At 43.3% G+C, this 27,801-nt stretch overlaps 1 protein-coding gene across 7 annotated transcripts; it reads right to left on the bottom strand.

The window, feature by feature from the left end:
• Positions 1–176: 176 nt before the first annotated feature.
• LOC108155631 (sodium/potassium-transporting ATPase subunit alpha) lies at positions 177–27,545 on the bottom strand. Of its 7 annotated transcripts, XM_033388167.1 has the most exons (11): positions 16,722–17,205; positions 15,124–15,306; positions 12,091–12,171; positions 10,609–10,740; positions 10,276–10,542; positions 8,406–10,187; positions 8,122–8,337; positions 7,433–7,527; positions 841–1,015; positions 532–764; positions 177–454 (listed from the first exon to the last, which is right to left on the bottom strand). In XM_033388167.1, exons 2-11 carry the CDS (start codon positions 15,133–15,135, stop codon positions 334–336), a joined length of 3,114 nt encoding a protein of 1,037 aa, XP_033244058.1. In that variant the 5' UTR covers positions 15,136–15,306; positions 16,722–17,205; the 3' UTR covers positions 177–333. The 7 variants fall into 7 exon arrangements, with proteins under 7 accessions (XP_033244058.1, XP_017142056.1, XP_033244061.1 ...); XM_017286567.2 differs by lacking the exons at positions 7,433–7,527; positions 15,124–15,306; positions 16,722–17,205 and adding exons at positions 7,802–7,896; positions 27,384–27,545; XM_033388170.1 differs by lacking the exons at positions 12,091–12,171; positions 15,124–15,306; positions 16,722–17,205 and adding exons at positions 13,230–13,379; positions 27,384–27,544.
• Positions 27,546–27,801: the final 256 nt, after the last annotated feature.

Raw genomic sequence — 27,801 nt, 5'->3', positions numbered from 1 at the left:
TGTTTACTTTAAATAATTAAATTAAAAAAATAAAATATATATTGTAATATGTTCTTGCTGCTGCAGCTATATGGAGCTGTTGTTGTTGTGGCCGCCGCTGTTGCAGTTGCAATTGCAATTGTTGTTGTTGTTGCTGTTGCTGTGGCGGTTGCTGTTCCTGTTGCTGTTGCTCTGGCTGTTGCTGTGGTTGTGTGGCTTTTGTGGTACATAAACATTACTATTTGTTGCTCTTCATGGTAGTGTGAGGGCATGTGTGTGTTTGTATTTTTGTTGTAGGTGTGGGGTGTGGGTGTAGGTGTGGGCGTACGTGTTGGGGCGTGTGTGTGTGTGTGTTTAATAGTATGTCTCCTGCTCCAACCAGCCTCCGGGGTTGCGACGCAAGTAGAAGCGACGAGTCTCGTCATAGATGAAGATGGCCAGCGCAAATGGAATGGCCGGGAACCACCAGACGAGTCTGTGAGTATAGAGTATTTCAGAGTTTCAGTAAAATTGAAGGAGACGAATGGGGTGGGGTGATGTGGGGATACTCACTTCAGGGGATACATGCGCAGACCCTTCTCCATGCCGGGGCAGTACGAGAGGAACGCGGCCAGCACGGTTTCAAAAACGAGACCAAAGTTCAAAGCCCAGTTGCGCATGCCCTGATGGAAGATGGAGTTACGGCGCGTCTTACAGATGATCAGATCAGCCCATTGCACAACCACAATCGAGATAAAGAAGGCCGTGTGGCAGGTGTACTCCAAGGTCTTGCGGTCGCGGTAGGTCTACATGGGGAAATATCCAGAGATAATCATAAGATCTAGTAATCAACAACAAAAGATTTAGTGGCTGGTAGCTTACCCATTCCTGTCCGTAGGAGTCAGTTAGATCGTTGACCGCCTTCGAGTCCCACATCTTACGAATGCCAAACAGTTTTCTGGGCAAGAAGCCGTTCTCAGCCATGATGACAAAGTACACAAAGAATCCGGCAGCGGCCTGGATCATACCGATCTGTCCATAGGCCATCGAAATCAACCTAAACGAGTCAAGGGCGTGTGTGGGGGAAGAGACAACAGAATCGTATTAGACTACGCTCAAAGGTATGCTATCTTTTCTTTGTGTGGGGTTTGTTTTATTCTCAGGACGCAAGACATTTCTGGTTACGGTTTGGCTAGCGGTAAAGTATCGGGGCACGGGCATCCGGCATCGGACAGCGACAAGAGCATGCAGGGCTTGGCCAGGGTTTTTGGTCTTTTGGTTTTTTGGATTCAATAAAACATTTAATTACAAAAAAGAAGAAACATTTACATAAGTACATACACACAGAGAGAGAAAACAACGAAAGATGGAACAAAACCCTGTCCAGGAGCCGTAGCGGCGCTCCCGAGCTGTCCGTATTTGCTGTTAGCCTGGTGTTATTGCCACCACTTTACCTTGAAGCTCTTTTTATTATGGGCTGGTTAAGCAAATGAATGTTTATCGTTTTGGGGGTTTTTTTTTTAGGTGTGTTAGACTTTACTTTATACAGCGTGGATTGTGTCTGAGCGAATCTCATTTGAATTTGTGGTTTCTTTTATCTCAAGAGCGCGCAAAAGCAAATTGTTCTAAGTATATAATTATATGCTTGGCAAAAAGCGTGCGAGAGCGCAGAATCGTTTTTAATTTTCGTTTCTTTTGGTTGGGTTTTTTAGTTTTCATTGGATGTGAATGTGAAAAAGCATAGCACCATTTTTGTTAATTCTATGTTACAACGTGCAGACACTACTATATACAGGTTACAGAGTACAGGATACAGGATACGGGATGTATGTAGGCAGGCAGAACGAACATTGAAGCGTGCATTGAGAGTCTATAACTAGGATAAGCTAGGATAATGCATCTATCGGTTTTTACAGCAATCGTTTACTTACGTTTAAGGAAGATTCGATAGTAATAACATAACGTAAAAACATTAACTCAAGGTTTAACTTACACTTAACATAAAACTTAGGAGAAACACGCAAGAGCTTGCCACAACAAAATTATACAGAAAATCTCCGTTGCCTTTTGGTTGTCTGGATTTGTACCTACGTACGAGATATTTTTCAGGACTAACTCCCTCACACATTGAGACTTACTGCGACTTGCTTGGCACTTGGAACCAGATTTCGATATGAGATTTGATACGAGTATGTATAGATATTGTATATAGTTTTGGTATATAACGAGTAGGAGTACGAGTACGAGTATGTGGTGTATCTAGAACACAACGGAAGCGTTTTTGGTTTTGATTTTGGTTTTCGTTTGGTTATTGGCTCGAACAAACTCATCTACAAGTAACGCACTAACTGGACTAAAAGTAACAGCAGAAGCTTCGTTTTGTAGGTCTGTTTTTCTATGGTATATATTGTAAGATATAGGTCGGTGGTTTGTTTGCTTGTGATCGTTTTTTACTGTTTATGCAGGCGAGCGTTGGGAGCGAGCGAGCGTTTTTCTTTGAACAAACTTCGCCTAAGTCTCTAGAAGCAGTTGTTGGGTGTTTTTCTTTGCAGACACACAGTACGAGTATTTCTACTTTATTTGTGATACTAATTTGCTCCTAATCACATTTGAACACAGACAATTATCATGTGTCGGGGGTTTTTGAAGATAGTATTGTGCTGGGAACACACAACAAAGGATTCGATTCGAGTGTGTGGGGGGGGATACGTTAAAGGAACACATACATACATCAATGTTCAATTTTGAATCAAACAAAATTAGAGGAATATACGAGTATGTATTTAGAATTTGAAGGAAGGAACACAATAGATAATTTGATGATTTTTTGTTTTGTTTTATTATAATATTAGAGAAAGAGAATTTCATTCCACATTGAGAGATCCAGAACAGAAACGGAAATCATAAGGAGATATATTTTCGATCACACAGGAAACACGAAAACATAAAAACCATAGAGAGAACAGTTAATTGTTTTTGGAATTTTTGTCTGTGTGTGTGTGTGTGTTTTGGAATTGGAACAGGAAACAGGAAACAAAGAAAAACGCAGGAACATCAACGCATCAGCAAACGAACAAACAGTCACTCATGAAATTTTGAATTTGGCATTCGATTAAAGAATTGATTGATCGATCGATCGATTGATTGTTTGTTGGCCAAAGGGACGATGCAAGAAACGCGACGACCACAACACATCAAACAAATTTCAAATCGTTTAAATTAAAAAGATGGTTGCATGTTTGTTCATTTTCTAGTAGTTTCTTAACTAATCAACTAAAAGATTGGATGTTTAACACTTGGATATTGTTTGGTTTTGGTTTTTTTTTTTTTTTTTTTTGATTAAAACTTAGCGTTAAGTTTGTCCTGACCTGCGGTTGACCAAGTTGTCGCGATACGGATCTCTCGGCTGACGCTTCATAATATCGCTCTCGGCTTGCTCGTAAGCGAGTGAAATGGCCGGAATCTTGCGTTATATGGCAATAATGGTTATATCGATATTTTCAGTTTTTTGTGCGAGTTGCAAGTTGCAGGTTTGTTAGTTGTTAGTTGTTTTGTTTGGATAATCAAAAGAAAGACATAACAAGAGTTGAAAGAATGTGGGGGGAATACAAAAGGAAAATCCGATTAAAGTTTACGAATAATTAGTATATATAAGTAGGTATATTCATATAAAGGATTTATATAAATATGTTAGCTTGCGGGCGAATAGTAAATACTTGTTCTTTAAAAGCTAAGTAATATTCACTAAGATAGTTCGTTAGAGATAGACAGGTGGAGAGAGCGGGGAGAGACAGTGTCAAGTTGTACCATCGCAGGGGATCGGATCGGTTTCAGATCGGTTTCGGAACTGTAGAGTGGCTTTGTGTTCTTTGTAGTGTTTTTTAATTTTGTTTTTGTCATTTTGTTTTTAGCTCCTGCGTACTTACGAAGCTAAAACTAGGACTAGGGGCAGAAAGTTCAGTTAGCACCCAAGTAACAGTAAAAACGGGGTTCGTTAATTATAAAACAGGTACGAGTAGAATGGTAGATATAGGGGTGTATAAAATGGCTTATAGCTTAACTTGCGCTAAATTGTTATAAAAGTTGTACTTTTTAAGACTAGCAAACAATTTGAGCCTTGTTTAGATTTAATTTGAATTGGATTCGAGTTCGATTTCTGTGTGGTTGAGTGTAATGTCTTTGAACTACAACTCAAAAGAACAGGATTCAATGATTGAGACTGATGGAGGAAATAGACTGTATTCATAGATGGCTAGATAGAGACATAGACATAGGGGCAAACTCTGGCTGATTGGTTGACTGATAGTATGTGGTACTTGATGAGTCGATAGTAGGGGGAGAAGGAGTCCAAGTCAATGGAGAGACGTGAATGATGTGATGTCTGTCTACCGATAATAATATTTGTAGTTTAGCATAAGTAGAAACGTACATAAGAATGTTATTAAAATACAGAGTCTCTAAGATAATATTAGGCCTGCTCTAGCATTGAGATTATTTACTATGTAAATGGTAGAGATGGTAGAGAGTCCGAGACGGAGATGGTGACAATCTATCTATAGTATACGTTTATGGCGCAGAGAATTGGCCTCCGGCAGGCTTCCCTGGGGAACAAAGTCACTTACCTTCGAACCGCAAAACTAAAAGACTTCAAATAAAATATTGAAATAAACGTAAATCGAAGGATACAAATCAAAAGTTACACTTGAATATACTGGTACGATTAGGCTGTTATCAAAAAACAAAGAAATCAAAGGGCATACGAGAGACGTTTGGCACCGATGTCATATATCAAAGCGTCATAATATCAAAATATAGAGAAAAAGAGACAAAAGAGTGTGATAAAGATAGAGAGTTGACCAAAAGAAAGCGGTAGAGCGGAGAGAGGCAAAACGAGAGGCTCCACGAAAGGAGCATTCATTCGTATCGTAGTGAATATGTTCTAGAACCTATGTAGATAGTTCGGGGTGCAAAAATTTCGCTTTTCTAATATCCAAAAAGTCGTTTTTCCTTGTGTCCAAAAATTTGTTATGAAGTTTACAAAAAATCAATCGATATTACTTGGCTATATTGTGGCTATAGATTATACGATTATCAGCATATAAAAATTGGATATATTGCATTATTGCAAATACAAAAAGAAATAATCGCGTAAAAAAAGAAGAGTAAAAAATACAAATTGAGAAAAAGATTCGGGCTAGAAAAATGGCATACAAGACAATCGTTGGACCTAGGAGCCCAGAGACTTGAGAATGTGCTTATAAAAGATGTCTGCGAGTCCCCACAGCAATACGCACTGAAGAAGAGATGGCTTCGACTCAGATACAAGATGATATTTAAACATAAGGAAAAAATTACTGAACGCTTTGTAAAAAAGTTGTTCAACTATTTGAACGGAACTATCAGAGACTAGAGAAACGAATAGTAAGGAAATTAAGGGAACATTAAACAGATATTAAAACGGAAGCTACAAAATGAGCGCGTAAATCAAATAACATTGAAACATAAATCACGGAAAAAACACTTTGGAGAACTTTCCAAATAATCAACATTCAACCAAGGAGAGAGAAATGATTACTTAAGCTATTTTGAAAGTATTTTGAGTTAGTATATAGAGCGTTATAGAGAGAGAGATATAGCGAGATATATTGTACGAGTATATAGAGAGAAATAGATTAAAATGATTTGAATTATCTTGACTTTTTTTTGGTAGAAGAGGAAGCGTACTTTGAGATATTGGCTTGCTTTAAGAGATCTTAGGATCATAAATGAATTATTCAATTTGCTTTTCATTTCGGTGGCATAAAGGGGAATAGGAATTTTCTTGGTGGTTGTTGCAGAAGAGGCAAATCCTTGACTTGCATTCGGATTTTGTGTCTTTTACTTTGATACGAAAATCGATTCTTGCTGTTTCTTGATTTTTGCTTGGTTTTTGGTTGGTTGTTCTTGTTGTACGATTTGTTGTATTTGATTTGATTTGATTTGGTTTGATTTGTTGAGCAGCAGAAGGATAAACGTTACCTTTCGTTGACCAGCTTATCGCAAAATGGATTCCTGGGCTGGCGTTTCATAATATCGGATTCAGCCGTCTCATAGGCTAGGGAAATGGCTGGCACCTAAATGTGCGAACGATCGTAGTGGGGTTGTTCGATTGTTGGGTGTAGTTTTTTGGTAGTTGGTGGTGGTACGAGTAGTAGTGGAAAAAAATAAATGTAAATTAAATACGATAAATTATGGCAACTTAAACTCTTTCTCAATGTTTCATCATCAACTGCTTTTCCTCTCTGAAATATCCCGGAGTCAAAAATCAATTGCTGCTAGAAAAGTTCTGTGGTGGGGCTGAGGGAAGGACTACCTCTGTCAAGTAGTTCTGTTGGAGATATCTTACGAGCTATGTTTATAGTATTTAGTATAAGGACTTAAGATTTAACTTGAAATGCACAGAGACTTAAGAGAGGGGAATGCGTGGTCTTGAGATCAAAATTAAACTAAAAATTAAATGTAAATCCATTTTGGGTGGAGTGTGGACTATGTGCTACGATTTGTGTGCAATTTTGATATTCACTTTTTGCCAAAAATAATAAAAACGTAAAATTCCATAACAAATGCCAATCAATTTGTCTAATGGTGGGGAGCTGTATTTCTGTTACACAACAAAACAATAATCGAGAACTGTGTGAACGGATTTATCGGTGAGAGATATTAAACGAAATACGAATACGACGCACACCAATTAACATTTAGAGCGTTTTTAGAGTACGAGTATAGGCAGATGGATTTCGGCTGAGTGTAGTTGGATCGGTACTGGAACTTTACATGTACGAAATAGTTTATATATGTATATGTGGGTATATACGAGTATGCTGTATATATAAATCTTCTTGAAGGAAACTTAGAATTGAACGATGGACTGGATTGGTCTGGAAATGTACAGAGCAGTGGGGAGCGGAGCAGAATGCGGCATGAATGTACGACGAGTATGTATAGAGAGAGAGAGGGAGAGAGGGGGAGAGAGATGCGGGGAATTTCGATGCTTTCGAGTATATGCTACACAGGATGAACGAACGAACGAACGTTTTGGTATGCGGATGGGTTGTTGGGGATGGGGATGGATAGTAAACGATAATCTTAAAAGTAAAGTAGGTATTAGTAAACCATAAACCATAAAACGTGTCAACTGCTTTGTTAGTTAGTGGTTTTTGCGCTGCTTTTTTTTTTCGTTAAGGCCAAAGGACTTATGATAGTTACAATCCAGCCACATTTGTATTTGTGAGACATACATATGCTATAGTTATATGGTTATTCTCTTGCTGTTTGTTATTAAGTATTCGCTGTTGTCTTTTCTTTTCTTTTCTTTTAGTCAAGGAGATTAGTTTTTAGTATGGTGTGTGTGTGTGTGTGTGTGTTTGTGTGTGGGTGAGTGTGTGTAGGCGTGTGTGTGTATGTAGTGTGGGGTAGAAATTGACTTGATTGGCACCTTGAGTTCACTAATTTATCGTTGAAGGGGTCACGGGGCGGACGCTTCATAATGTCGGCTTCGGCATGTTCGTAGGCCAATGAAATGGCTGGCACCTAAGTATTGGCAGATATTATGGCAGGTTGGTAACATTAGCAACGGTTTTACATAATTTTCAAAAATGTTCGTTTTTCAAGCTCTTCCAAATTTTGAATGAAAGAGATACATTGCATATACATAGATACATAGCCTGTGGGCATTGAGCAAATATTAAATGTAGAATGGTCTAAAAGAGCACTTAAACTACTTCATAGCCTAGCGTTTGGCACTGGCACTGGCACGGGCTTCGGGCTTCGGGTGTGGGTGCTACGCGCTGCGAGGATTATGTACCTCTCATTGACCAGATTGTCAACGCCCGGATTGCGTGGACGACGCTTCATGATGTCCGCTTCGGGTCCCTCGTAGGCCAGCGATATGGCAGGTATCTGCTCGCCAGTGCGGATCGGATCGGATCGTGGGTTAATCAAGACACTAGTTCTTAACAGTTACAGGGGATATACGGATTGGTTGGATGGATGGGTACAACTTTTACATTTCAATTGCTCGAACTGACTTAATCGCAAAGTTAAAATTAACTTTAGTTAGACTTGAACTGGTGGAGGGAGGATCTTTGAAGGCTGGATGGTGCGATCCCAGGTGGAAGAACTTACCATGTCAGTGCCCAGATCGATGCAGAGAATGGTGACGGTACCCAGTGGCAGTGGTATGTCGCAGAGGATGAAGGCCAGGAAGGGTGAGATTTCGGGAATGTTGGAGGTCAGGGTGTAGGCAATCGATTTCTTCAGGTTATCAAAGATCAAACGACCCTCCTCAACGCCAGTCACAATGGAGGCAAAGTTATCGTCCAGCAGAATCATGTCAGCAGCCTGAGAAACCATTCATGATCAGTACATCATATCTATATATTTATTTATGCATGTATGTAAGTCCTCACCTGTTTGGATACATCAGAACCAGCAATACCCATGGCCACACCAATATCAGCCTTCTTCAGAGCTGGGGAATCGTTTACACCATCACCAGTCACGGCCACAATGGCGCCCATGCGCTGGCAGCCCTCGACAATGATCAGCTTCTGCTGGGGCGAGGTACGGGCAAACACGATCTCGGTGTGGTAGCGCAGAATCTCATCCAATTGGTCGCTGGACACATCACGCAGCTCGGCGCCATGGACAACGGCGGCCTTGGCCTCGCGGGGGTTCACCTCGGAAATGGGGATGTTCAGGCGCTGGGCAATATCTTCGACGGTCTCGTTGCCCTCGGAGATGATGCCGACGGACTTGGCAATGGCCTTGGCAGTGATCGGATGATCGCCAGTGACCATGATGACCTTGATACCAGCGGAGCGGCACTTGGCCACGGCATCGGGTACAGCGGCACGTGGGGGATCAATCATGGACATTAGGCCAACGAAACGCAGATTGTCAATGGGGAAGTTGACGTCGTCGGTGTTGAACTTGAAGCCGGAGGGATACTTATCGGATGGCAGCATGAAATCGCAGAAACCAAGCACACGCTCTCCCAATCCTCCGAGCTCCATGTAGGCATTGTTGAACGCCTCCTTCATCTCCTCGTCCAGCACCTTCTCCTTGCCGTTGATAAAGATCGTTGAGCAACGCTCCAGGATCCGTTCGGGGGCACCCTTCATCACGAGCAGGTAGCGGGGATCGCTGGGATCCTCGTTATCGTGAATGGACACCTGGTACTTGTTGGTCGAGTTGAATGGCAGCTCGGCAATCTTCTTGTTGCGCTTTCGGATATTCATGACATCGCCCAGGGCCAGCTCCATGCACTTGAGCAGAGCAGCCTCTGAGGCATCGCCGCTAACCTCCTTCTTGAGGATTGGCACACCGTCCTGACCTCCCTTGAACTCGGCCCGATTACAGAGAGTGGCAATGCGAGAGAGCGCCTTGAATCCAGGGCTGGTTCTATCGTATTGAACACCCGACTGATCTTCAGTGGTATCGGCCTCAATGATCTGATTGTCGAACCACATATGGGCGACCGTCATCCGGTTTTGGGTGAGGGTTCCGGTCTTATCGGAGCAAATGGTCGATGTGGAGCCCAGGGTTTCGACGGCCTCCAAGTTCTTCACCAGGCAATTCTTCGATGCCATACGCTTGGCGGTGAGGGTCAGGCAGACAGTGACGGTGGCCAGCAGGCCTTCAGGTACGTTGGCCACAATAATACCGATCAAAAAGATGACAGCGTCCAGCCAGTGGTAGCCCAAAATGAAGGCAATCACAAAGAAGGTGACGCCCAGGAACACAGCAACGCCGGTGATCAAATGAATGAAATGGTGGATTTCCTTGGCAATGGGGGTCTCGCCGGTATCCAGGCCAGAGGCCAGGCCAGCAATACGACCCATGACGGTGTGATCGCCACAGCTGATGACCACACCCTTGGCAGTGCCCTCGACGGCGTTGGTTGAGAAGAAGGCCAGATTTTTGGTCTCCAGCGGATTCTCGTGGGTGAACTCGGCATTACGCGACTGCGGCTCCGACTCGCCGGTCAGCGAGGAGTTGTCCACCTTGAAGGTTCGCGCCTCAATGATGCGAATGTCGGCGGGGATGCGGTCACCGAACTTTACCTCGACCACATCGCCCAGCACGAGATCCTCGGCGCGCAGCGTCAGTTTCTCGCCCTCACGGATGACAGTGGCAAATTGGGGCACCATGTTCTTGAACGATTCCATGATCTTAGAACTTTTCGATTCCTAAAAGCGTTCGGAAAACGTTAAGTTTTGAGCGGAATGGTAGGAGGAGCAGGAGAGCCGCCCACTACCGTTGGGCACCGAGTCTTACCTGATAGTATGAGAAAATGCCCGTCACAATGACGACAGCGGAAAGTACAATACCCAGATACAAATTATCATCGGCCGGCTCCTCGCTGGTGCTGGCCTGGATAGAGTAGGCCACAAAGCAGAGAATAGCACCGATCCACAGCAGCATGGCGAAGCCACCGAAAAGATTCTTACAGAATTTTACCCATTCGGGCGTCTGCTTGGGTGGCGTAAGCGCATTGGGACCATCACGCTCCAGATTCTCCTTGGCTTTGGCATGACTTAGACCCTATATCGATGGAAGAGTAAGTAATAAGGATCGATCGCAGAAGGTGTATTTATGGGAAGGACTTACATTTTCGGGATGTGTCTGAAAGCGCTGATACATCTCCTCAGGAGAGATCTTATGATGGTCGATGTCCAACTCCTGTTTGAGATCATCTAAATTCTCCTTCTTAGCTGCTTTGGTCGGCATCTTGCGTTTTGACTAAAGATACGCCAAAGGAAATATGTTACTAAAGGGAAACTCTACTGGGATTTGGAGCAGCGAAAGACCCAGAAAAGCCACAACAGAAAATTCGATTTACTTCATGCCCATAGACGGGTTTTACGGCGTAAGAGAGTGTTCTATATTGTTAGACCGTTAGACCAGGGAAAGTTAGAGACAAGAAGGGGATTAGCAGCCACCTACTTACCCAAAAGAATTGTCAATTAATATACATAAGTATTAACCTGCAGTGTGTATTACATTGTGTTTTTGTCTGAGGATGATTGCTGTATCGTATGGGGCGACGAGGAGCGTGAGAATATTCAGAATAGCTCTAGTAATCTGAGGCATGCGAAACGCTCCCTCCCGGCTATGCATTTGAATGCCAAGAGCACGTAAAACGAATTGAATTGCAGTAAAAAAAAAAACAAACAAACAAATGACATACGTTCCAAACACAAAAGAAATGAAAACTGAATGAAAATGTAGCTTTTCCTAAAATATATATTGCAGTACAATTTACTATGCACTGACCTCGGAAGCCATTCGAACTAGCAGAATAAAATAACAAATGAAATAAAATAAAATCAAATAGACTTTCAATATATATTATATGTACAATATACGTGTATATATAGACGGTAGGAGCAGCTGTCTAGTGTCTGGCATTCTATCTTTAACATTTTGTCTATAAGTATTATTTTGCTCTATTGGGGAGCACGCGCAATGCTCTTTGGGCTCTCTGACGTCATTGTTGAGGCTGCCTGCAGAAATGGCAAAAACAATAAAGAGTTCTAGAGTACAGACAATATTTCCGGGCCAGAAAGATGTATCTGAGATCTCTTCGGTGTTGCCAATGGCTCGAAATAATGGAATCGAATCGTATCGAATTGGAAAATATGAAATTGCCATCATTATGACATTATTATTGGCCATGGTAATACACATACAGCATACAGACAGACATGGGGGTATTTATAGTTCTGTAAGCATTTCGATGATTTCTTTTAAATGTCATGCGCTCGCGGTGGCCCGCGGTGGCTCTTAGGCCGTAAATGCCATTGGAATCATGCCCAAATATAAATGAATAATAAATAATAAATGCATTTATAGACGGACTGTTTTGGGGGTAAATCAATGGGAACGGGTGGAAAGGTTAGTATCCTAAATAATAATCGTAAGTATAATGAAAAGTATAGAAAGTGAAAAAGGGGGGAAAAAAACATTTATAAATATGTGGATGAGAGAGAGAGAGAGAGAGAGAGAGAGAGAGAGAGAGAGAGAGAGTGCGGAGTGAACGAATGCGAGTGTGAGTGCGTTCGAGTGAGTGTGAAAGAAAATTCGATTTACCTTGTAGTGACCATCGGCTGTGCGATTGTCGTCATCGGTCGCAATAACCGTGGCGACTCGATAAGAGTCCGCTCTCCCATGCTACGCGCATCGAAGGTTTTTTTTTTCGAGTGGTGCGGTGGGTCAATTGGTTGTTGGGTTTTGGTTTGGGTGGTGTTGGTTTTTTGATTGATGATGTCGATGATGGGCGAACAAACAAACGTATATATAAACGGGGATAAAAAATACAAATCAAAAACAAGAACAGGAACAAAACGAAAAGCGAGCATAAACAAATGCACAGACATAGGTACAATACAGTATAAAATACTTATAAAAATAACTATAACAAACTATATAAATATGTGTATGCATATTCGAATGATTAGAAATTAACCTTATACTAATCTTTAGGGTGGGTGTTTTTACAGACTGTCTATGGGGATGTGGTTTGTGTGGTTTTCCTGTGGCCTAGCAACACGCGATTTGTTGTTGAATGATTCAGCGCAAAAAATCATTCACTCGGGGTCAGGCCAAAGGACAATGAATCACGTGTTATACATAGCAGCTCTCCGTGGCGCCACGCGGGACGGCTTCCCAGTCAATGGGCCGCCAAAATTCGATCAGTGGCAAGTGCGCGGCCTTATCGGCAGTGCGTGACTCACTTTGCAAAAGCAAACAAAACGCGGGTAAAGAGCGGACCCGTTAGCACAAAAAACAAATCAAAAACAACACAAAAAAGAGATATGCAATATAAATATAAGTACAGTGAGCAGGGGAGAGAGACCGAGAGAGCGCGCACGGCAGTGGAATCAAACAGAAAATCAAATTAATTAAAAATACAAATGTATCTACATATATGTATGTGCGGGGCACATGTGTGTATCTCTCTGTGCAAACACAGAGGGAGGGAGGGAGAACGCAAACCTGTCGCGCTCACATGGACGCGACGCCGTCGCTGATGACGCTCAACGGCCAATGGTCGGCGAACGGACGGACTTCTGGGCAGACAACTTTCGGGTAGAAACATTCGAAAATCGTACGCTTTGTTTGGCATTTCGTGATTTATATAGTTTATGTTTTTTTTTTAGGGGTTTTCTTACGCATGAAATAAATCTAGAACTTTTGTGTGAGGGCTACTCTCCTTTTGGCTTACGCACATTTTACCACACAAATTTGTCGTACAACTATCGATCTATCTGATCTGCCGCCTTCACGGCGTAGGCAGGCTTTCTCGCTGGTTATCTCCCGTAGAGCAGTGCTCGCTCGCTCGCCCTTTTTTTTTTTGTTTCACACAAACGCTAGACAATCTGAGGCGTTGATCATTTTGATAAGGAGAGAGCAAAGAGTTGCAAAAATTAGTTAGACTGTGGCTTAAAGTAACTTACGGGGCTTAGGGGCTAAAACTGTTTGGTTCGTGGATCAAATCAGTGCAAAACAATTGTTAACGTAGTGACAGGAGAAGGGTGAGTTCTCGTTCTCCTCTCCCACAATGGCGTTAATTTTGGTTTTCCTATACAAATTAATTCAACTTAATCGCGCTTGTTCACGGTTCAATTGATCCCAAACAATTGATTCACAAAATTACTAACAAAACGAAGCATGTGAACCTGTACCGTAGTCGAGCAATTAGACTGGCGTCCAGGATGCGATACATAGATACAGATCGAGGCGATATATGTACATACATATAAATCAGAATGCGACAATGGCAAAGGCTTACATAAGCGTTTGCGAACGGCAAACGTCGAGCAGGCAGCGTACATTGCCAATTAGGCGAATAGATACAAATGTATCTGTGGCTGCGCTCCAGCTATTCATTCAGACATTTCCCATTCCCCATGCCCCCCACCATTTTTCTGAACAGTTTGCGCACATTTTGCCGCAAACCATTTGGCATTTGAACTTGAATATCAATTTACAACAAACAGACATCGCCTCGGGCCCCGAGTGCTAGACTGCGCCTAGAGGAAGAGACCGAGAAATATAGAGACAGAATTGACACGCTAATTGTTCAATCAATGCAAAAGTATCTCTGAGGAACGTGTAAACTCGCGGGCGTAACCGAAAATGAACAAATTAAGCCGCACACAAAGCGGTGGGGTGGGGTGGGGTGCGGTGGGGTGGTGAGGGGTACAACACATCAATTGTCCGAACACTCTCAGAACTCACACACAGGGTGCATACGGTTACGGTCGGAGGTGAGTGTAAGATTCGGTTTGAACCAGTTTTGAAACCAGTATGAAGCAGCGTAACTCTCAATCTCACACACGCACACACGCACACAATAGCATATGTGGAGAGAGAGAGAGAGATGTCGAACAGGTGTAATGGGAGGGGAGAGCATTCTGTGTTCCATCTCGGAACACACAATATTAACTTATGAATATGCATTGTCGCTCGCTGGAGTGTGGAGTCCCCGAAATACCCCCACTGCAGGGCCGAAACCAGTTTTCGTGCTTGATAACAGATCGTGGCGAGACACGTTCCTTCTCTCCCTTAGTATCTTTGGGTTGCATTTACATGGGAATTCAACTTGTTTTTGAGGAGCCAGAACCAGAACCAGAACCAGAACCGAGAGACTCGCTAATGATATCTCCAGCTTTAAACATTATTAACGATTTGATGCTAATTGTTTGCTTATTATTTGCCTGTTTTTGCATGCTCCGTTTACCCAGCCGCAAACTGGATTTCCCTCATTTAATGGTCGAGTTCGTTATCAGAAGTACCTCTGCTGCTGCTGCTGCTGGTGGCTGCAACTGAGAACAGACAAGAGCAGAACTTCCCCAAGGGCAGAAGACAGAAGACAGAAGTACTCGAGAAGTCAGTCGAGTTATGCAATTTACTTAGCAGAGACTGTGACTTTCCTCTACACTTAATGGATAAGCTAAAAAATTATAGTATTACAAAAAGTATATATAAAAATAAAATAAAATTATTGCAACTATTCATGCTTGGGCAGCATTCCGAGCAAATTATAAATGATGGAAGTAAATAAAATACGTAAATAAGATGAAATACTGTTTTCAGAGCTTGTCACTGCCCATTACCCACCTGACCACTCATAGTGGGTTTTCTGCTGCGGTTTTTCTTCGTAAAAACTTATTAACAGAGAACAGAGAGACGGAGAGACGGAGACGTGTTTCAAACAAACAACGAAAAACGACAACGATACAAAGTCAAACTTAACAAATGGAACAAATAACAGTTATACAAACTAAAAACAATTAAGATCAACTGCAATGAGAAAAAGCAAAAAGAAAATATGGAGAAATGAAAAGTGGTATAATGATTTACGCTTATGCAACAATCGACAGGAACGACCCTGCTGGGACACGCAGCCACTGGAAGCGCCGAGTGGAGCCGAGCGAGCAGCAGCAGAGCCACTGGAAAGATGGAGTCATGGGAAAGTCAAGCCAGTGGCAGCGGCACTGGAAGGTGGTGGAAGTGTGGAAATGCAGGCGGGCTGGAAACTGCAGCCAACAGCAGGATACGAAATAACGGCACATGGCAAAGCACACAGTCAGGAGAGAGCGAGAGAGAGAGAGAGAGGGAGAGGCCAGCGAGAGAGAGACTAAGGGACATCGAATTCGAATTTCGAAAATGAGCGAGAGCTTAACTGTAAACAGCGCTGCGAGAGCAGAGAAGCCGTTAGAAGCGCGAGCGAGGGAAATGTGAAAAAGAAAAATGCTCATACTAGTACTCGTACTTTTCCAAGATTTGTCTCCCCCCTGCTATACACGAAGACTCTCGATTTTCCCTCTTCTGCTCATTTTTTGTTGTTCGTTTTTGTGCTACGTTTTGCAATCGTGTTTTTGCTTCTGATGGCATCGCAGAATTATGAAATATCCAACAGCGGGGAGTCCTCGTCAGTCCCCCTGATTTCTGCCCTCCACTCCCTGTCGGTACCTTGTCCAACCAAGCTAAAGCTATCGCTATCCCCTCTTTATGGATGGTCTTCGCTTATGTGGGGTGGCCAGGAAATTACTGCTATTCCAAAATGTAAATCGCGTCAATTGAATCTAAACGATTTCATTGCCACAAAAAAAGTACGTCAGTGGCACAATGGGAACGAACGGAAAGATGGAAAACGGACAGACGGACAGGACAGGATGGACATGCGTTCCGTTGCTCTGCCATGAACGCAAAATTGAATGCCAAATCGAAATGTACGAGACACAAAAAAGCAGATTTCTGCAGACACAGAAGTCTTTTTGGGGAGGAAACGTTGCATACCCACACACACACACACACACACACGCTATCCAATATTAATGGCACACTCACACACACACACACACACACACACACACTCTCGGACTTTTGTCAAATTTGCGAAAAATGCATTTTCACTTCTTTCATTTTCCCCATTTCATTATAGAAAATCTTTCTGTCTGTCCGTTATGGGGGATCTCTCTTTCTCTCTCTCGAGGGGCCCTCTCCGAGTGCGGGTCGGGGGCGAGTCGGGGGTCGCGGGTCGGTTAAAAATGTCTATATCCATTACGGCCAGGCATGAAGTTTTGGAAAATCGATTCGGTACAAGGACGTTGTCGCTTACTCTGACGGTGGTCGCTGCTGCAGTTGTAAAAAACATTAAAAAGATACCAGGCAAAAGGGGGGGCCTGGTGTCTTGGGGTTTTCAATTATTCTACCTTTTACACACGTCGGGGGCTATTACACAATTTCTGCGCTTCTGCGTTGCCGTACTCGAAGGCGGATTCTGTTGGGGGGTTTTCGCAGAAAAACTACCCCGTTAGCAGTATTGGAACTTGTTTTGCACTTGATACGTTTCTCTTTTCGATTTAAACAATCACACGCGTTGCTATTTATTTTTTATCGGACTCAGGAACGGGACTCGTTAAGCCGCAGGGCAGCAGCTTAAGAGCTTGCCTTTTGCTTTTGCTTATCCTGATTTTCCACTGTCCGTGTGCTTCCTCTTGCTCGACCCAATCGATGCACAGTTATTGTGTAAGCAGCACACCAGCGCAACCAACGCAGGCGGCGGCGGGGCGGGAGCGGAGAAGAGCTGTACTAGTACTAGCACACTGGCTGTACCACCCGACAAAGACGAGAGCTCAGAGTACTGCTACAGTTAGACCGACCTTCCCAGTTCGGTAACGACGTTCGACTGTAAATTTTCAGCGTGCCGCGAGTGGTTAAGCTTTTCGTTCGTAGAACATTCTATCGTCGACGCTGCGGCGTCGTCGTCGTCGTCGGAAGCTTTCGCCCGTCAGATGTGTAGCGCGCTCTCTCTCATTGTCTCACCCACTCTCTCGCTTTCCTTTGCGTTCCCGCGGGCACTCTCTTCCACGAGGCCCACCTAATCTGCTCCACGCTCACAGCGTGCGAAAAAGTGCACACACAGTGTGTAGCGGCATTAGTGGAGCTTTCGAACTCTCAGTCAGCAAGCCCGAATATATGGCAGTGTGACAAGTGAGGCAGGGCAGAGCAGCAGACAGCCCACAGCCCACAGCCCACAGTGGGACGAGAACTTCGAAACTGGAGCAGCGCTGAGCTGAGCCCTCATCGAGAGAGAGAGAGAGAGACAGAGGGAGGGACAGCTCTTAGGGGTTGTGCGCAGAAAGACCCGTAGAACTGGCACTGCAGGGGAATGTGTGTCAGAGATCCGCCTCGTACATAAATTGTATAACGAAAACAAAGCGTCTGATAAAAGGGCGAACCAACTTTGGCATTTTTTCGGTATTACGACTATCTGCTCTGCCAAAAACACACAGCCGCCTGCCTGCCTGTCCGACCGCCTATTTTAATCGCTTATCGAGCCCTTGAATGACGTCACTTTAAGCTCGGAAAGAGGCGAGTGATGTCAATTATTAACATCCCAAGTCGGTTAGACAAGGCACAGCCGTCATAGCCCTATCAAAGTCACAAGAAACCCAAACCTCCACCTAGCAGTAAATCAAAAATGTAACTATCGGCAGCCTCGCTTTTCTAGGACAACCAGTTACGAATGAATGTATATAGTATCTATTCGTATTGTACGGATATATGCATGTGAGTTTGTAAGTATCTCGAGTTTCAACAGAAAATGTGAGCTCGGTCACAAGGGAGGGGCGGCAAAACGACATCAGCAGAGCTAAAGGACACTTTTAATATCCATTCGGAGAAGTCCTCGAGTCTATTTCGGGGTGCTTGTAAGTCAGGTTTAATTACATGGAGCACTCACTGGCTAACCCAAACACACACACACACACACACACAAGAGCATTCTTTACAAATGTGGTCGGTCAGTGAGTAACACGAAACGCCAGCGGAAAATCAATATAAAAACATCGGGCGAGCAAAAGCAGCGGAAAGTTTGTGTCTCTGGCATTTGGAGCAGTCACTGGTTAAGGCTGGGTGGTGGCAGGGATAGGGTGAGGCTACTACTCGTACTACCCCTCAATGGATCAATAGTAGTGGGAAAACCAGTTTCCAGATTGAAATTGTGCACGTCCCATCTACTAATCTAATCGCATCTAATATCCCGACAAACTCAGACTTTATTTGTGGGTCATCAACTTTGCTTAGCCTCCCTGCATGTCAGCCAATTTTTTCCAAAAACCTACATAAACTAAACGGAGAGCGACCCGCTCTCTGCTCTAATATAAAATTATGTAACGACGCGGTACAAAAAACCACTTGGCAACCAGACCAAAAGCTGAAAGTGGACAAAATGGGAAGTAAAATCAGGACATAGAGGGATGCGATATATCCCCCTCTCGTATATGTACTTTTGAGAGTAGGATCCGCGATTTACTGCTTACTTTACTGTACAGTGAATGCAGACGTCATAGGAGCCAGCGTCAGAGTGAATTGTTCCACCTGACAAATGGTCAAATGACAAGAACTGACTCTACTATCGGGCATTAACAGGCATTCGATGTGTGTCACTTTAACGTATCTAGACGGCGCCCTATATCGCAGTCATTCGTCATCGATCACTCCACATCTGGGGCTACTGTTGGAACAGCTCAATTTGAGGAGTTTCAATGCCGGACACGCCTCCGGCACGTGTCGCGTCGCACCCTTACGAGTATACGTATAATGCCGCATATTTGAAAAATCGATATGCCATCAAAAGGCTTTATCTCTCTCCCTTTCTATCTATCTGTGTGAAAGCAATTATGACTTTTAGTCAAAATCAATACGCAGATCCACTCCATGATGATTCTAAAAATTTGAGTGGTGTCAAAGTCAACAAAAGGTAAAGGCGGAGCCCCATATGTGCTTTCATTGAACGAGATGAATCTGAACACGTTTTCCACCCGCTGGTATTTTTTTTTGGGTGCACTTGCATTTGGAAATGGCTGGATGTGGCTGGGGTGCTACATCGTGCACTTCCCTTTGGCAACAAGCAGCTAAAACTTTGGCCAACACGCTAATTGCCAATTGTCGAGTGCAGTACTGCAAAAAGTATGAGGAGGAGGAGTAGCAATGATGCTCTTTTGTGTTGCATAATAGCGGCGCTCATGACCTGGCCCTGGGCAAAATCGGAGACTGCACTCCGGGCAGCAGCATAATCACGAGTGTGCTCATAAAGCTGACAGCGGAACGGTCTGTTGTACTTGAGCATTGATTAAAATGTGTGTGGACCCTCGTCCTCGGCGTAAACCCCTGTGGCTTTTGGGCTGTGAAGAGAAGTCTCATCATATTGCTCATACGACAGACACTTGTCACGATTTCATGCGGCTCTTTCGTTTCCTTTGGGAATTATTGCTCTTTGGGCTGAGCTTTCCCAAAGTAAGATCATAATGCTGGCAATCGTATAAACACAGTATGAGTGCGAGTCCCGGTTCTAGTTAGTCTATGATGCCATTCGAGTGGACGGACATGAAATAATTTGCTCGTCTGACGCTTGTCGTCGCTCCTCGTAGGCGTTTTATGACAATAGATTTACGAGCATACATAGCTCGCCTAATTTACGCCCATTCCCCATTGTAAAGAAGCAACCATCCAGCCATCCATCCCGTAGTTAAAAAAAAAGATGAAAAAAAACCTTAGACGACAACGACAACGACGAAGGAAAGTCACTGGCATCTCTCGGGGCACACACAGCATTGAATGAAATGCCCCGGAAAAAACCAATTGTTATTCCACGTTTAATTTAGTAGAGCAGTGGAAAGCATAAGCCTCACGGACGGATACTCGTAGAACAGCAGCTGACTGAACTGGACTGGACGGGGCTGGGCTGCATCATTGTGGGCGGTCAGGCAGGTCTTGGTTTCATCTCATCTCATGCCAGCGCATCTCTCGGATACAGATACTCGTATAGAAACAGTGACAGAGACAGAGACGGAGATGGGCAGCGTTTGGCTTTGAGTTTCAGTTGGGTAATGCCACCCGCGCGAGACCGAAAATGGAGCAATAAATTCTAATCAAAATTAAAATATACATAATAATAAAGTAAGCAAAAGCCGAGTCTACGTATATTCTATAGACCATTCAGCGCGTGTGTGCACTTGTCATTGCCCAGTAACTGGATGGCACGGACGTCTGAAATGGTTGAAATGGGCAGGGGGAAGGAGTGGGCCCAATATGTTGGCCAAATTTGTTGTCTCGCGGTGGGGGATGGGATATTGCCAGAGTCAGAGTGATTTGCCTTATTCTGTTGATAAAATGGATTCACAAGTTTTTGGAGTGTATTCCGGAGTGCCTTGAAATTGTTTGGCCCAGAATTGCCAGATCATAATCATATAGTCCACTGATAACACGATACACACCTTAATTATGTTGCTAGAACGGTAGATACTAATGGATTACTGGTTTTCACTGCAATTCCACATACCGATGTGCAAGATTTGTAAGACTTCGATCTTTATGTGTAACTAATGTAACAGCATCGATATATGCACGTACATGTTTTGTATAAATATTTTACTAATGCTTATTACAAATATACATCATATATTCTTATCCTCATACAAGAGCATATTGTGGAATGTCTGGGTATTATTATTATTATCAGATAAGATCTGTATATAGAGAACAGTTTACGACCGGCTTATAGATACTGATACTGATCCGATCAATGCTCATCGTTGCAATGATTCAAGCAGTTCCCTTAGGGGAATATCCGACGTTTAGAACTGTGAGCAGTATAAGGATTGTGTCCGTTTGCTTATGGGACATTCAACATGATTCGCATCACTCGACAAATGTGCTTTAGTGGAAAAGCGACAGTAGATCCTTAAAGGGACAACCGCTTAAGGATAAAGTACTTTTTACACTTGTTCTTGCCACAAAGATGGACAGAAGATAGATCTAAAATATATTTATCTGTATTTATTGATTGAAAAACCTATATTGTCTTGGTTTTTCACCTTTTATTTCAGCCTTCTACTGGGGTGTTGACTGACTGACTGACACATGGCTGACACGCGCCAGTGCTCAATGAAACGCTTTGCACTAAATCAGCCTCAATTGAGAACGTGCTGGCTAACCTACTTAAGCGGCAGCGGCAGCAGCAGCAGTGTCCAACAGTCGACGTCGATTTGTGGCACGTTGGCACGTCTAATTGGAATACAGTGAGAACACACGATACAAGGGAGCTACAGAGCTCTGAGCCTTGAGTCGAAAATAGCTCCCAAGATTCCTTCGATTCGCGTTCAAGGGGGCCTGACAACGTAAGCAGCTCCTGATAGCATGCTATCTATTGGCTATCTGCTGACGCACTTCACCCGATCATGACCAGAGTACTACAGTGGCAAATGCGCAAACCAGTTCGCTTCAAGTGCTTCGAACTGCGAAAGCAATTACAACTGTCGATAGTTATTTATTTGTCCGGCTTATTTGTCATTAGAGAGAAGTGCGATAATTTTGATTTTATTTTCATTTTCATTTTGGTTTGGTTTATTTTTGGGAGCACCTGCTTCAGAGTTCGATTGCCAAAATGCTGGGCAAACATTGGCCATTGGCATTGGGCGGGCTACTTAATTTGTTTGCATTTGCATTCAGCCAAAGGCCTGGAAGTGCCAAGTGTGAGTGTGAAATCCAATGGCTGTATGGCAGCGACTGTGGCTGTGGATGTGGCTGTGGCAGCGTCAGCAATGTGTATTAAATTGTATTTAAATTAAAACAAATTACGGACTTGTCGTGCATCGTGTGTCTGTTTATGTGTAAGTGGCAGCAATTGTTGATATTGTCGTCATATATGTGGCATTAAATTAAATCAAAATTTATTATGACGATTTAAGAAGCTACAATCACACGGCGAGCAAGTGTCTGATATCAGGCAAAGTGCGAATACAAAGATACAGCTGCAGATACAGATACAGATACAGATACAGAGACATCTATAGACACCATGCATACAATTGAGTAACATTTCATCCAGTAGCAGGGATCCAGGTCTGTCCGGCACAATCTTTCAATTGTCCGCATTGTTTGGAAAAAGATTTCCATTCCATCTTGCAGGTAGGAACCAATATTTTCTGGAAATATTCAATGCCAGAGAGATTTCTTTCGTTGCCTGTCTGACGATGATATCTTATTTATAGACGAGAAATCCCAGTTCCATCTGATTTTAGCAAGTACGAACGGGATTTATTTATTTATTCCAACAAAATCGTATAGATTGAATGTTTAAAGACCTCTGTGTTGGTTTTTTGTTTGCAATTTCCACAAACATTTCGCTGAGATATGTATCAATATTATGAGTAGCTTTTGAACAAGAGACTACTTATTATTATATTTACAATTATTATTAAACACAACGAAACAGTAAATCAGGTGGTCCCTTTCTATAGATATAAAAGTGCTTGCTCCCAAAGCCTCCCATTGCTTCGCGACTTATCCAAACAACACAAAAACCACATATGTACATGTCGTGTGCATGACGAGACACATTGCTGTTTGATACGACACTGGGCACGGTCCCACGAATGCAAAAACAAAATACACGTCTTATGCTTGACGAGAAACATTAAGGGTTGCTTTAGTAGCTACTGTATCCATATAACTGCTATTTAGCAAGTGAAATATTTCACACCAAGAATATGTATGTTTCGCTAATAAAGACGCTTTAGAAGTTTTTTTGATTTCAGAGCCCCCCTATATCCCTCATTTGACAGTTATGTCATTTCCTTTGGCATTATGAATGCCAGACACAGAACGGCCTTAATCTCAGCTCGTTGACTTCCTCCCACAAGATGATCGGGCAATTGCGGTAATTGTTGTCAACTGACGATATTAAGTGCGTACGAGTGTGTGTGCGTGTGTGTTGTGTATCTGTGTGTCGAGTTTGAGTTGAAAAGATCACATCAAACTGCAGAAAACTCGTTTTAACTGGAGGCGCGCGGACAACAGACAAAGGTTTCCTTTTTGTTCGAGTGACAATAGATCAAGCTGTGCTCAGCCTTGCAAGTATTTTTACCTGGAGAACACACACACAGACATAGAACACAATAGCCAAAGAAGGGTCGCTGTTGCTGGGTCTCAGGGTCGTCCCTTGAAGGAGTCGCCGTGTCTTAAGCAACGTTTGATCGATAGCCTCTTCCGAGAGAAGAGTGCGGCGGACAATCAGTGGGCTTGGAAATAGAGGGGAAAACAATAAAAACCGAAAATAAATCAACGCCCCGTTCTCAGACCTAATCTACAAGTGTTGAGTGTTCGTTTGTTTGTTATCTGATAAGCAGACGTAAGGCTAACAGCACGGCAGCCAGCGAGAGAGATACAACTTGTGAGTATATCACGAATGCCCATGCCCCAAACAGCCAGTTATGCAATCAACCACCCACCCAGTAATTAAACCCACTCTCGCCCACTGACGTAAGTCTCGAGCGCAGTGCCAAATATCGCACAGAATCGAAAAAAATCAAACTAGGTCTCCGATTCCGTTTCCAGAGTCCTTGTGCTCCGTGCACTTTGGCAACCTTTGAATGTGGCAAAGTGACAGCAAACAGCAAACAGAAAACAGATGATAATTTGCCACATCTTGCTGCTTGCGCCGACTGCCAATTCCAATTGATGTCCGGCCCAAGTCCGAGCTCTCCCTTCCCTCTCAGACTGCAGGTTGTGTGTGGGTTTGCCATTGTCTGTTGATTAGATTTTTATTGGCGTATAATTGAATTAAAATGGCCAATATTGTTTTGTTGCCACGCTTTGATTGCCCCATCGGTCTAAACACAGGCGGCGGCTAAAGCAAGTCCGCGTCCCGCGAAGTTTTTCTGGTATTTTCCAGTTGTAATTACTATCGCGATACGAGATTCCCTGTCGCTTTTTATAGCCGTCAACAAGCTGCGAGCCGCTGGCTAAGTAGAAAACGGAGGCAAGTCAGCATATACTGGTGGACAGGGACAGAGGGCCCGTCCCCAGGCTGGAGCAGGAAACCGTGTGGATTGACTTGGCTATCTGGAATGTGATGTATGCCAATGTTGATTACTGCTGATAATGCTCCACATACGAGTGGGGGAGGGGAGATTGTTAATGCGATATATAGACATATCATATCCACGCTGCCAGCCCAATCTTTTGTTTGTTGTCTAGCTAAACTTCCCCCCAGCTACGATTAATTAATTGCTTTATCTGCATTTTGGTCGGTTGGATGATACGCTTTTTTTCTCAGATACAGCTCAGCAGGTTCTCTTGATTGGGCCAGCCAGCTGTGCCACATCATCTGCCCCAAGAGCAGGAATCGAGTGGCAGTGGCACTGGCACTGCCACTCTACTCCATTCTCAACTTCATTATCACGTTGTTGCTTGGAGCGATATTCGGTGCGTATTTCTGTTGTCTGCTTAGAACATCATCAGATTGTAGTTTCTTGATTTTCGCTGTGCTTTTTCTCAATTGACTTAAATTGAAAGCGCATGACTCAGCATACAAAACGAATCTATGGCGGGGATATGGCTGCGGGGGTGCGATGGGATGGTAATGGTGTGTGGATATGGCCTGGGGGCCACAGGCAGCCAGCCCCGAGCATATCGTAGCTCTTTGCGGATTTTGTGCGTGAAATCATAAAATATTCCAAAAGGCACTGTGGAATTTTGCTCAATAAAACGGATTACTTTGTTTTCAATAAACTTAAGGGCCAGAATAAACGATAATTGCTTCAGTTTATTTGCGCAATATTTTAGATATTCGTTTTTAAAAGTGTTATTCTGCTATGCTATTCTATCCTGTCTATTGTCATAGATCATAGGTCATGTTATGTTTTCAAGCAGTACCATATTTCCCAATCCTGTACCGCTCGCGGCGAGTGTATCCGTTCACTAAGGGGAACTTTTGTAGAGTGTAGAGTGGGTTCAACAGATCATAGTAAACTTATTTTACTGTACATACTTTCCCAGATCCAAAATTCCTTAGTCTTAGTCTTTCAATTGTAAAAATATAATGTTTAAAAGGATACTTTGTGCAAACTTTATAGCGTATGATAAATTGTATAAATGGATTCTTACTAAACTAATTCATTAATTAATATTTCAGTAAACCATTTTTCTTTTTCAAACAAAAAGTTTTCAATGGATATACTAAAATTGTCTGGCACGGCTAGTGTGGTTGACCCACTGTGCAATGTTAGTGGGCCCATGGTTAGCTTTGGAAGTAGTTTTGCATACTTTAGGGAGTGTTCGAGTGCGTGACAAGCCCTGAAATCAATAGAGATACATATGTATATGTACATATCTACATATATGAATATGAACCGGCCGTTTCGCGGTCCGTGATAATTAATGGAAGTCCAGAGACCAGCGGCAGCAGCAGCAGCAGCCATGAGAGCAGCGGCTCTCATTAACGTTTGCGGTGTAATTAAGTGTTGTCATTTGTGGGGGCAGGGCACTACTTTACTTTGGTAATAATAGGCGGGGAAAGGCCAGAGGAAGACTCATGCAAATACGAAAATGTATCTATGTATCTATCTGCCTGTATGCATGTGTATGTGTGTTTGTGTAATTAGCAGCGCACGACTCGCCCCAATGACACCAATTCCGGAAAGAAGAAAAAAAGAAACGGACGGAGGCACAAGAATGGCAAAATTGAAATGTAAATGTGAACGAGAGACAACGATGAGGGTAGTTTTCTCTCTGCGCTGTGGTGTGGTCTCTGCACGAGATTCCAATACGGATGAGAGAGGACGTCTCAAAATCTTCGAGATGGTGGCCTGGGGGAGGAGGAGGGGAGTGTAGGGGGTGTGGTGCGTTGCCAGTTGCATGGCATAGAGCACTAGCACGGAATTCTACCGGTTATGTAAGCCGAAAAGTGGAAAATTTCCAGACACACACACACAAAAAGCTCTCTGGCTTCCAAGCGAAAATCGAGAAATGAAAGTCAAAGCAACACCAAAAAAACTGAAAAGAAGAGAGCTTGAGGCCGACTGGAAACTTGAGGGATTGCGCATGCCATCGCCAAGGGAAGGAACACCGTACCAATATTCTAGCCGATGGCACGCAGCATGTGTAACTAATATTTTGACCGCAACTGTCAGCTACATTCGAACCGCTGTTGTCCCTACGACCAACCACACCTAACCTAACCCCTATTTCCCCCGCTACTGTGTGCAATATTGTGACCCGCCACTGTCTGGTCGGGGAAAAATATACCCTTCTCTTTCTCTCACAATTTCCTGAAGTTTCACGAAGGCAAATGTCTTTCGGGTTTTTTCACACTGCTTCAAAAGGTTCGGTTCGATACTGCTTCCAAATAAATGTTCGAAGCGGGACTTTTTTCAAAAAATTTCCCACTCGCTCTCTCTTTCTCGCGCGCGCGTTAGAAGTTGAGAGCGACTCACTCCCCCGCCCCCTGCAACCAAAACCAGCCTCTGGAGGGTTCGGCTCCGACCGCAATGGCCAGCAGGTAAGAAGTCTCTCTAAGCCACGCCAAGATTGGCCTGCAGGTGTGACAGGGCCCAATAGGATGGAGAGCATATGGGGAGCTCTAAGCTCCACGTCCCCTCACGCATGTATATCCCCCACAAATTTACGTTAACAGAGAACGGGGACTGAGCCGAACACAAATTAATAAACTTGGCAGCGTCTTAGGGCGTCGCCGGCGCAGAGCTGGCGACGCTGGCATAGGCGTTGGCGTCGCAGTGGCCAGTAGCAGTTATTGTTGTTGTTGCTGCTTTTGAATATAATAGCAACAAAACAAATAGCCAGCACACACTCATGCACTCACGACTATACATACACACACACACACAATTTCGCACGAGTTTCGATTTTTCCCACTAAAAAACGCCCGCTCAGCGTTTGTTGTTGGCAGAGCGTTGGAGCTCTGTTTGTCTGCTGACGTCACATGTTAACAATTGTTTGCACTGGTTTACGTTTTTGCACTTAATTAACTTAGTTTTGATTGCTAATTCTGGTTTAATTGCTGCGCTCACCTCGTAGTCCGACCTTAACGCCATATGTTAATTATTTTTGTATATTCAACAATTGACGTTTTCTTGGCTTCCGTATTTTTATTTTCTTGCAATTACAATTCTTATTTCTTATTTGTTTCGCACTTGTGGCCCGCTGCCAAAAAGCCTTCTTCAAATTATTTTATTTATTTTATTTTTTTAATTGAAATCGGTCCCTGGTCAGTGTGACCGCGGATTTATCGATACCGTCCGATTACGGTCCGACCCTCGGAAATATACCGAAACATACCGTCTCTTTTTAAAAATACACCGTAAATATACTGACGAAAGTTCTATTTTACATATTCCTCGTTTTTGATATTCCGTCGAATACTACAAGCTAAATAGAACATTTAGCCATGCCCACTTAATTTTGTACGATTGATGAATCAATTCTATA

This window comes from Drosophila miranda, chromosome 2 (genome assembly GCF_003369915.1).
Source record: "Drosophila miranda strain MSH22 chromosome 2, D.miranda_PacBio2.1, whole genome shotgun sequence".
NCBI lineage: Eukaryota > Metazoa > Arthropoda > Insecta > Diptera > Drosophilidae > Drosophila > Drosophila miranda.
Note: the sequence above shows the minus strand (reverse complement) of the source record. Positions and strands in the feature narration are given on the sequence as shown.